The 11,704-nt window shown below is 45.9% G+C and overlaps 1 protein-coding gene across 2 annotated transcripts in view; it reads right to left on the bottom strand.

Moving 5' to 3' along the window:
• Positions 1-2,395: 2,395 nt before the first annotated feature.
• CLIC5 (chloride intracellular channel 5) overlaps positions 2,396-11,704 on the bottom strand; it is a 72,707-nt gene continuing 63,398 nt past the window's right edge. For both annotated transcript variants that reach the window (XM_075269246.1, XM_075269247.1), the window contains exons 5-6: positions 6,801-6,982; positions 2,396-2,610 (exon numbers count right to left, since the gene is read on the bottom strand). In XM_075269246.1, coding sequence (XP_075125347.1) covers positions 2,443-2,610; positions 6,801-6,982 — 350 coding nt within the window. In that variant the 3' untranslated portion in view covers positions 2,396-2,442. The remainder of the gene's footprint in view (positions 2,611-6,800; positions 6,983-11,704) is intronic.

Raw genomic sequence — 11,704 nt, 5'->3', positions numbered from 1 at the left:
TCCCATAGTGGCCCCTGCACACAGTATTATGTCCCTTAGTGGCCCCTGCACACATTATTATGTCCCTTAGTGGCCCCTGCACACATTATTATGTCCCTTAGTGGCCCCTGCACACAGTATTATCCCCCATAGTGTCCCCTGCACACAGTATTATCCCCCATAGCGGCCCCTGCACACAGTATTATCCCCCATAGCAGCCCCTGCACACAGTATTATCCCGCATAGCGGCCCCTGCACACAGTATTATCCCCCATAGTGTCCCCTGCACACAGTATTATCCCCCATAGCGGCCCCTGCACACAGTATTAATCCCCATAGTGGCCCCTGCACACAGTATTATCCCCGATAGCGGCACTGCACACAGTATTATCCCCCATAGTGGCCCCTGCACACAGTATTATCCCCCATAGTGTCCCCTGCACACAGTATTATTCCCCCATAGTGGCCCCTGCACACAGTATTATTCCCCCATAGTGGCCCCTACACACAGTATTATGTCCCTTAGTGGCCCCTGCACACAGTATTATCCCCCATAGCGGCTCCTGCACACAGTATTATCCCCCATAGTCACCCCTGCACACAGTATTATCCCCCATAGTGTCCCCTGCACACAGTATTATCCCCCATAGTGGCCCCTGCACACAGTATTATCCCCCATAGCGGCCCCTGCACACAGTATTATCCCCCATAGCGGCCCCTGCACACAGTATTATCCCCCATAGTGGCCCCTGCACACAGTATTATCCCCCATAGTGGCCCCTGCACACAGTATTATCCCCCATAGTGGCCTCTGCACACAGTATTATTCCCCCATAGTGGCCCCTACACACAGTATTATGTCCCTTAGTGGCCCCTGCACACAGTATTATGTCCCTTAGTGGCCCCTGCACACAGTATTATGTCCCTTAGTGGCCCCTGCACACAGTATTATGTCCCTTAGTGGCCCCTGCACACAGTATTATCCCCCATAGCGGCCCCTGCACACAGTATTATCCCCCATAGTCACCCCTGCACACAGTATTATCCCCCATAGTGGCCCCTGCACACAGTATTATCCCCCATAGTGGCCCCTGCACACAGTATTATCCCCCATAGCGGCCCCTGCACACAGTATTATCCCCTATAGTCTCCCCTGCACACAGTATTATGTCCCACTGTGGACACCCATAAACAATTATTATACTCTGGGGTCTTTTCAGACCACAGAGTATAATAATCGGAGACCCGGAGGAATAAAAACATAAAAAACTACTGTTACTTACCTGTCCCCCGGCTCCTACGCTGTCTTCTCTGCTGCTGTCCATGTTCAATGACGTCGGACGTCACATGACCCGGGACGCAGGCCGGGTTCATGTGACGTCAGGAAGGTGGCCTGGCAGGATCGTGGAGAGGTAAGTAACATGTTTTTTATGTTTCTTACCTCTCCCGGTCCGCCAATCAATATACTCCGGGGTCCAAAAAGACCCCCAAGTATAATGATAGCAGCGGTAGCGGCTTTCACCGGGCCCCTAATGTCCTGGGCCCTGTGGCAGCTGGCTCCGCTGCTATGGCGGTAGTTACGCCTCTGGGTACTAGTGACAGACTCCCTTTAAACATCCCTGGACCCAATAAAATGCAACAGGGCTCGCCACCTTTCATGTGCCATATGAATTTCTGGTGTTTTATGGTCCCCTCAGATGTTCTCTCCTTCTGAACCCCCTATTCAGAAACCAGGCACAACAACGACTTCAATATTCCTGCTGAATCTTACTCCCATCTCAAATAAATCGGATAACAATTTTTTAAACTGAATTTATTAGGTGTTCATATACTGCAATTGAACCAAGAAGGCACAAACCTTTCTCAAAAAGAAAATGAATGCCTACAGACGGATTCTACAAGCCTTGTCTATGTCAAAAGGTCTCAATGCCCCACAAGATCTTGGGAAAAAAAAATGCAAAAACAGGTCATAAAACAAGATGTAGACCACTCTGATGGAATCACAGAATACTCTAGAATTAATACTCTAGCCATAGATGTAAAGAGTAGCACTGAATCATATATATATATATATATATATATATATATATATTATACAATTACCTATGATATAATACATTTTATAAATCACCTTTAAAGGAGTGAGCTTACATTAAAAAAATACTTTATATACGATAGCAGGTATTGTCTTCAATCTAGGATGGAAATTGCGGGTGGTGGGTCTCGGAATCATTGTCTTTCATTTTACTGATCGAAGCAAATTGCTTGAGGATTTTCCTTGGAAATTCTAAGTGTATGAAAGTGTATGTATGGCCATGCTGGTAGATAGGTATAAAGGCGGGGTGTCTGGAAGCTGAGATAATGATGTCATGGTTAAACAGGAGGAGGAAGTCCATCCTAAGGCAACCAAGATTGGAGTCTTTGTGAAAGAGAATACTATATTTGGTGGCATCTTCTCGGTTGTTAGGACTTGGAGAGCCTCTTTGCTACGTCGGCATAGGCCAGCTCTGTTTCTTTGTCCGCAGCGCATGTGTTGGTGAATTCATCTCTGGCGTAGGCGTTCTTCAGGTACCTCCACACCCCCGTCATCTCTGTGGGGATTTCGTAGTTGCGATACTTCTTGGCCACAATCTGGAAAGACGTGAGCATGAGCATTACATTTTAGTCTACAAAGTTCTCCACAATGGTACGTCATTGTAGTATCTATCGACCCCCAACCAATGACCATCCTCTCTTATTATATTTGATCACTTTCGATCCTAGAACAAAGCCTATTTTGTAGGATCTGGCCTCTTAGAAATTCTGGAACACCACGGGAGGTCAGGGACTGGATAGACTTCAGGCTCAAAAAGGGCTGTGAAGTCACAGTCATGGAAGTATAGTTGGGACCAATTTTGGGGGGAATCGAAGTTAGAAAAAAGTTACCGACTCCTATTTCACTGACTTACACCCATGAAACGTGCCTCGTGTCCTCGTGTTAGCCAGATTTACCAGCTTGAACTTCATGATGGGAGCGGGATTCCAAGCAGTACAATACAATACAATACAAAGAGGCTTTATTGGCATGTCCGAATAGGTATTTGGCATTGCCAAAGCAAGTAGAATGGGGTAGGGGGTGGGGCAGGCGTAGAATGGATGGATGGGTGGGAGGGTGGGTGGTTTGGGGTACAATTGTCCTTGGGGTTCCGTCATTCTCCTCGTTTGGTGGCAGGTGCGGCAATGGACACATGATGGGTATGGGTGGGTGATTTGGGGTTTAATAGTCCTTGGGGTCTCATCTTCCCCTCAGTTGGTTATCTATGATGCTAGGAGTCCCTGCCTCCCACCAACATACTGATCCGTACCAATTATTGGACGAGACACTATGTCACTAGGACTCTTAGCATTATAGATAACTATACCACTAGGAGTCCCACTCCCAGCACGAAGTTCAAGCCAGTAAATCTGGCTAACACGTGGACCGTGTTTCATGGGTGAAACACGGTCATTGGCTACTACCCTTAGAATTAGAGGATCTTTACAAATCCTCTCTGACCATTTATGAAGGAGTCAGAGTCCGAGCAGGAATCAGAGTCGGCTGTATGTAGAGAAAGGAGTCGGACTTGGAGTCAGTGGTTTGGCTTACCAACTCCACAGCCGAGTGGAGTGAGTTATAGTAAAGTTGTCCCAGCCCACTTGTCTCTAAAGCTGGTTGGAAAATTGAGAAAGTGGCGCATTTTGTGGTGCAAACGACACACATGCACCACTTTCCCCAATCCCACTAGTTGTCTGAATTCACCACTAGGGGGAGGTGAATGCCATATTTATAAATCCCTATTTTGCGTCCCCCAAACACAAGTTGATATGGGGAGATTAATACAAAAAGTGCTAATAGTCCCTGCAATGCCAAGGCCTAATGAAATTACTGGGGATTCATTGACTTCAGTGGTACCGATGGTGGTCCACGGCTAAGTGCCGAGTCAGACAACCCCTTTGATAAAGTTTATAAAAGCTTATACTACATGTGCACTTGCTTTTTTACTATTTTTACATGCATTTTGGAATACTCCCGGGATTCACATTTCCTAAATGTATCCAGGTCAACTGTATTTATATACAAAAAGAAGTGGGGGCGAACCTAGGACTGGCCTGGGTGGTCTTAACCAGAATAAACACTTAAACATGTCACAAATCATATTTATTATTTGGCTAAGAAAATAGAAATGCTGGAATAAATGAAGTGTTTAATAATCTGCCCCGTACCGCCGGTGAAAGCAAACATAGTTAACGCTTTAAGGTGAAGAGCCTGGAACCCGAGAATACTCTCAACCATCATTAATTTGTCTAAAGTTCCTCCGTTCTGCCTTTTTAGCATCCCCTCATCCAGAGGTTGTAGTATAACCTTGACAAGTTCGGCTCTGCTACATCCGTACATACCACCGCCCATACCTTTGCAAGTCCCGCAAGAATCCGTTAGCCCTTGCTCCTTAGTAGTTAACACTGAAGACTTTGGACAACTCTACCTCTATCACGTAAGTGTCTTCAATATGGTCCCCATTGTTCCTTACGGTTACCAATATGACTTCTAAGATTTCGGACAGTTGTTGGTTATGGCCTTGTATTATTGAAGGTGTTAGGGGGGGTTCACGCCACCATTATTTAGTGTCCGTTACTTTTATCCGTCACGGGATGAGAGCAACAGACATTAAACAACAGATGTAGACTAAGCCCCCTTCATTTGGTGTTTGACAGAAGCTTTCTTCATCATATTTCATCATGTTTTTTGCTTTTATGAAAAGGTCCTGCATGCAGGACTTTTTCTTTCATGACAAAAGTAGGCTGCATCTGCCTCTGTCATCCTACCACTGTTAATGTCCGTTGCTGTCAACCTATGATGGCTTGATGGTGTAAATAGTCTACAGTGATGATTCAAAAAGGGTTTTACGACAAGACAAAAATGACATGACCATACCTCCCAACCGTCCCGATTTCCACGGGACATTCACGAATTCGGTGTCCTGTCCTGCAGTCCTGGTCGGCGGGAGGTATGTCCCGGTTTCCGGAGGATGCCGATGAGTTGAACATATAAGGGAGTAAAGCAGGAGCTGTCACAGCTCAGCTCCTGCCTTACCGCTGCGCTCCGGCTTTGGCATGTGTAGGCGCGATGTGATGACGTCACATTGGGCCTACAACTATGTGAGTGGAGTGAGAGAGCAGAGTGAGGAGCAGGGGAGCGTTGGAAGGTGAGTTATAAGTATTTCTGTTAAACATTGAGGGGAACGTAATGTAGGGGGCCTATGAAACTTGGGGCATATGAGGGGGGAGGGGAGAACGGCATGACACTAGGGCAGATGAAGGGGGGGAAGAATGGCATGACACTGGGGCAGATGAAGGGGGGGAAGAACGGCATGACACTGGGGCAGATTAAGGGGGGAGAACGGAATGACACTGGGGCAGATGAAGAGGGGGAGAATGGCATGGCATGGCACTGGAGCAGATGAAGGGGGGGGAACGGCATGACACTGGGGCAGATGAATGGGTGGAGATCAGCATGACACTGGGGTAGATGAAGGGGAGGAGAATGGCATGGCACTGGAGCAGATAAAGGGGGGAGAACGGCATGACACTGGGGCAGATGAAGGGAGGGGAGAACGGCATGACACTGGGGCAGATGAAGGGGTGGAGATCGGCATGACACTGGGGTAGATGAAGGGGAGGAGAATGGCATGGCACTGGGGCAGATGGGGGGGGAGAAAGGCATGACACTGGGGCAGATGAAGGGAGGGGAGAACAGCACGACACTAGGGCAGATGAAGGGGGAGATATGAATCTGGGGGGCAGAGATGGGGGGGCATGAAACTGGGGGCAGAGATGGGGGGACATGAAACTGGGAGCAGAGATGGGGGGACATAAAACTGGGAGCAGAGATGGGGAGACATGAAACTGGGGGCAGAGATGGAGGGGGGACATGAAACTGGGAGCAGATAAAGGGGTTATTTGAAACTGGGAGAGATGAAGGAGAGAATATAATTTACAGGTGACTGTAGGAAGATTATACTGTGTGGGGGCACATGAAAAATGAATGAGAATGGGCGGAGTCAACATAAAAGTGGGTCCCTCTTTCGGCTCTTCAAAAGTTGGGAGGTATGCATGACAAAAATTCTTATAAATGGCTCAGAATGAGTTATAAAAAGATTAAAGAAGCAATAGTGCTTGCACCAATTCCTGCCCGTTCCTGGTTTACCACTCCTGGTCTCTACTTCCTGGTTACTCTTGACTCACCAGAAATGTCACTAAAAGGGACCCCACTGCAACCAGTGCTTGGCTGAGCAGTCATACCCTGTGAGTCCAGAGGAGGCAGCGATGGGTGATTGGTGAGATTACTTTTTAACCTAACATTTTCCATTTATACTAGGACTAGCTTCAATTAAAGGGGTGCTTCACTTAAAGGGGTCTTTCAGAACTTACATATTGATGACCTATAATGATTCCTTAGGATAGGTCATCAATATCTGATCAGTGAGGGTCCAACACCCAGGGAACCCACAGATCAGCTGGCTGAAGAGGCTACAGCATTTGGGAGAACACGGTCTGTTGGGTAAAACTTAGTCTTCAGGGACTACCCAGCAAAGCAATGTACATAGTGATTAATGAATGTGACGTCATTGGCACATAGAACAGGTCCCATAACTCATAAGAATGGCAGGTTCTTCAAATAGGTGATCTGTGGGGGTGCCCAGTGTTGGACTGCCACAGACCACATATTGGTGATCTATCCTAAACATCGATCGACAATATGAAATTCTGAACCTTCAAGATGAGACCAATTTTGGCAGTCTTACCTTGACCACATGGAGCTTGGGTAGAAGATTGCAGTCAGCAAGTGTCAATTCATCTCCGTCCAAGAATTTCCTTCGGGAAACTTTTTCCTCCTCTCGGCTGTTTGCGTCAATCTCCTCAGTGAGGGGTGTGTTCAGATAGACATCCAGTTTCTTCAGTGCTTTCGTCAACCCTTTTTCTAGAGCTATTAGAATACATACAAAGAAGACAGAAATGTCACTATAACCTTGCAGAGACATACCAATGCTACATATGTGATTTATGTTCCTAATCCCTTAACCATCTTAGTTCTTCAGGGATACACTAACTCTACTACAGTGCTGGCCAAAAGTATTGGCACCCCTGCAATTCTGTCAGATAATACTCGTTTTCTTCCAGAAAATGATTGCAAGCATGTCTTTTTTATGTCTCTGGGTAAGAAGTGGGGTCTTCCTGGGTCTCCTACCATACAGTCCCTTCTCATTCAGACGCTGACGGATAGTACGGGGTGACACTGTTGTACCCTCGGACTGCAGGGCAGCTTGAACTTGTTTGGGTGTTAGTCGAGGTTCTTTATCCGCCATCCGCACAATCTTGCGTTGAAATCTCTCGTCAATTTTTCTTTTCCGTCCACATCTAGGGAGGTTAGCCACAGTGCCATGGGCTTTACACTTCTTGATGACTCTGCGCACGGTAGACACAGGAACATTCAGGTCTTTGGAGATGGACTTGTAGTCTTGAGATTGCTCATGCTTCCTCACAATTTTGCTTCTCAAGTCCTCAGACAGTTCTTTGGTCTTCTTTCTTTTCTCCATGCTCAATGTGGTACACACAAGGACACAGGACAGAGGTTGAGTCAACTTTAATCCATTTCAACTGGCTGCAAGTGTGATTTAGTTATTGCCACCACCTGTTAGGTGCCTCGGGTAAGTAACAGGTGCTGTTAATTACACAAATTAGAGAAGCATCACATGATTTTTCAAACATTGCCAATACTTTTGTCCACCCCCTTTTTTATGTTTGCTGTGGAATTATATCCAATTTGGCTTTTTGACAATTCTTTTTGTGGTTTTCCATTGAAGACAAATTAAATGAAGATAATAATACCAAAGAGTTTGTGATTGCAATCATTTACTGGAAGAACATGAGTATTATCTGACAGAATTGCAGGGGTGCCAATACTTTTGGCCAACACTGTATATCTGGCAACCAAATAGAGTTGTATGGAGCAGCAGCACACCTGGTTTGTGCGAAAACGTAACACTCGGACCCATATGCTAATTAGCCTCTATATTGTCAAATAGTTGGGGACCACCCACCTGACAATAGAGAACCTAATTAGCATATTAGTCCTGAAACTAACAAACGATTGCTCAGGAACGGTGGGGCCCACAGGAAAAATTCCAACTGTGCCCATAGTATGTGGATAGGGGGATTTGTGTCCCTATTAGCACACCCCCTTCAAGCACCCAATGGAACACAAGAACAGGTATCGCACAGGGCACCATACAACACCACCGGCCCTAAGGATTTCGTGCTGTACACTGACATCTGAATACTATAAAGGAGATGTGAACGCAAGGAATCCGCACAAGAGTTCATTTAAGGGAGCCATTGCGATGCAAAGTGTTAACGGGGGATGTGGGCGATACTGAATATTGTTTATCCCAAAAAAATTATCCCCAGGAAGCCGAGTTTATCCCTAGAATTAAATAAATTTACATACATTATGTGTGAAGTGCGGTTTACTCTGTCTGTATCTGACAATAAGAACGCCATCTCCGTACACTAACCAGATCTCCTCCGGTATACGATATAATCATACACCACATTAGACAATTATAGGGTTTCGTATCATTGCAAAAATATAGAAAATAACAAAAACCTCACTACTGAAGTAGAACATTTTTTACACAAAGCTGTTTTTGGTATGAAGGGCCATAAGGTCAAGTTGTACTACTTAAAGGGACCACAAGGATACGTCAGATAGCTGCAACGTGTATAAGTTATTAAAGGAACATTACAGTATGTCATATATAAACACGAGGTGAAGTATTGTACTGGAGATGCCACCAGTGAGACATTGCCAACCCGTAGCTTTGGAGGACTCCTTATAGCGCCATATTGCATCACTATGCAAAATGCAAAATCAGAGCAGACACTGTCAATGTGCCTTGTACTAAAGGGTTAAGAGGATATCGTCACTCCTTAGGGAGAGACCACCATTTAGGTGTGTGGAGTCCTATTAAGCCATTTTGCACTCCACTGTGCAAAGGGACATGGGAAGAATATGCAAATCTGTCTTCCATGATGTAATTAGGAAGACAGTTCCTCAGTCATGCAGCCCAATAGAGGACGCTCCTTCTAGATCGAAACAGCTGTCATCGGCTGAGAGACTGTACTTGGTAAAATCCCACATCATTGCATTGCAGCAAAGGCCTCTGGGAAGGTTGGGCATGATGTTAAAGGGAGCGCCCCCTATTGGACTGCATGACCGAGGCACTGTCTTCCTAATTACATCATGGAAGACAGATTTGCATATTCTTCCCATCTTTCTTGTACTAAAAAGCATACACCCCGCTACCAGAAGCATAACAGGAAGCCCCTGGACCCCAACTATGTAATTGGGCCCCTACTTACCCTATGTATACAGGTGTTTTCATATGTTGTACAGAAGCCTTTAGGCCCCCTGAGTTTACAGGGTTCAGTAGCAATTGTTACCTCTGCCCCCTACAGCAGTACTCCCCAACCTTTGGTGACTCACATCCCCCCTGTTGAAGAAACATTTCCAAGGGCCACCCTTACGAAATAAATTTTACCAAAAGTCTAAAACCATCCTAAGGACGCAGATAATGTTGCATGTAGGCATGTTGTCATCTCCCCGACCAAAGTGTTGTAGCCCCTGGTGGGCTTCCAAGGCACTCCTGGGTGGCAGGACACCCCATTGGGAGTTGCTATCCCTATTACACTATTATTTATCAAATACAATCACCAGGCGTGTTATATGTAGACATTTTATGAAGCACTCAATAATTCTTAAAGAATGGCATATTTTGGGGAAAGAAGGATTGGGCAGTTGGATTTCAACATGCCACATCCTTACGTTCATTGAGAAGATAAGATGCTGCCAGAAGTATCTGGCAATGGAATACTACTCTCTCGGCTTTATAGGGGTTATCCAGGACTATGATGCGGAACTCCACTTCCTCTTCCCAGGAAGTGACATCACGTATGTTGGTCACATGGCCATGCTGCAACTCAGTCCCCGTCAATTGAGTAGGGATGAGCTACCGCATGGCCATGCGACCAAGGGATGTGATGTCACTCCCCGAGAAAAGGAAGTGGAGCTCAGTATCATAGTCCTGGATAACCCCTTAAGAACACATGACTAGTTACAAGAAATAGCTATGGGTCAACAACCATATGACCAACCTCTAAAGTGTATGGTCATCTTCAGAAACAGCCCCTTTCCCATTATGTTCATGGATATTAGGGGGAAATTTCGTCGTAACACTTAAAGGTATGGACTGGCACTCTACAGAGAGGTAGCCACCACCAAATTGTGTTATAGGCCTCTACACATGGTTCTGGTGCTCTTACAGGGGACATACGGTATAAATATAACCCAATCTGTCTATTCCTATTCCATGCAACTTTTTGTTTATATATAGAGATGAGCGAACAGTAAAATGTCCGAGGTTCGATATTCGTTTCGAGTAGCCCCTCAATATTCGACTACTTGAATCAAATATCAAACTCTATTATAGTCTATGGGGGGAAAATGCTCGTTTCAGGGGTAGGCAACGTTTGATCAAATTACACTTACCAAGTCCACGAGTGAGGGTCGGGCTGGATCCTCCGAGCAGTCTTCTCCGTGCAGCGTCCCCGCGGTGTCTTCCGGCTCTTCATTCACTCTGCCAGGCATCGGGCCTGGGCAGAGCCGACTGCGCATGCTCGCACTACAAGCGGACATGCGCAGTCGGCTCTGCCCAGGCCCGATGCCTGGCAGAGTGAATTCAGAGCCAGAAGACGCTGTGGGGAAGCTGCATGGAGAAGACTTCTAAAGGTAGGAGAAGAACCAGCGTTGATTGGCCGACTGTATAGCATTCGGCCAATCAATGCTGGTTCTGCATCAAACTTTTACATTCAAACAGCGAGTGGTATTCGATCGAGTACGAGTATTTCGAATACCATAGTATTCGATCAAATACCCACTCGATCGAGTACTACTCGCTCATCTCTATTTATATACTTTATCGACCCTTTTCAAATTTTGGGGGACAAAAATATCCATTCGTCTTGCAAAATATTACCAAAGTCCCTGTGGTGGTTGGTTGGGCTATGAATACTGATGGATTATGGCAGCAGTCATGGATGATATCCACCGATCATACCCTATGTACGTAGAGATACAGGACATTGTTATATGGTCTTGGCACCATCTGAATGAACAGTATTGTCCGATTTTGCTGTTGTGTCTATGTCTACGTTGCTGTATTAGCCTCTTATTAGTCATGTAGACCCCCTCCCCCCCCCCCATGGTGCATTATCTGGAGACTGTCCGCAATGAAATGTGCAAACATAACATGAAAACCCCATTTATCTTAACCTTATCCGTGAACCGTTTCAGATGGTCCCGGGTTCACTTGACGCGTCGCCGCTCGCCAGACGTTTATCTAGTAATATTAATACATTCAGATGAACAAGAGCCAGGCTTGTGTACAATTGTTTAATTTACAGCCTCCCAAAACATGTTGATTAAAGGGACGCGTATTGATGCCAATAATTGCGTGGTGTGAACAATGTCCGTACTGTGATTTCACACGTGTGCTCGCAGGGGTTACCCGTAATTATCTATAATTAGGTGTAGCAAAGAATTTTTCGAGTTGCACACATTTTTTTTTCAGTCTCTTGGCACAGGCCGGCA

Source organism: Leptodactylus fuscus, chromosome 3, assembly GCF_031893055.1.
Source record: "Leptodactylus fuscus isolate aLepFus1 chromosome 3, aLepFus1.hap2, whole genome shotgun sequence".
NCBI lineage: Eukaryota > Metazoa > Chordata > Amphibia > Anura > Leptodactylidae > Leptodactylus > Leptodactylus fuscus.
Note: the sequence above shows the minus strand (reverse complement) of the source record. Positions and strands in the feature narration are given on the sequence as shown.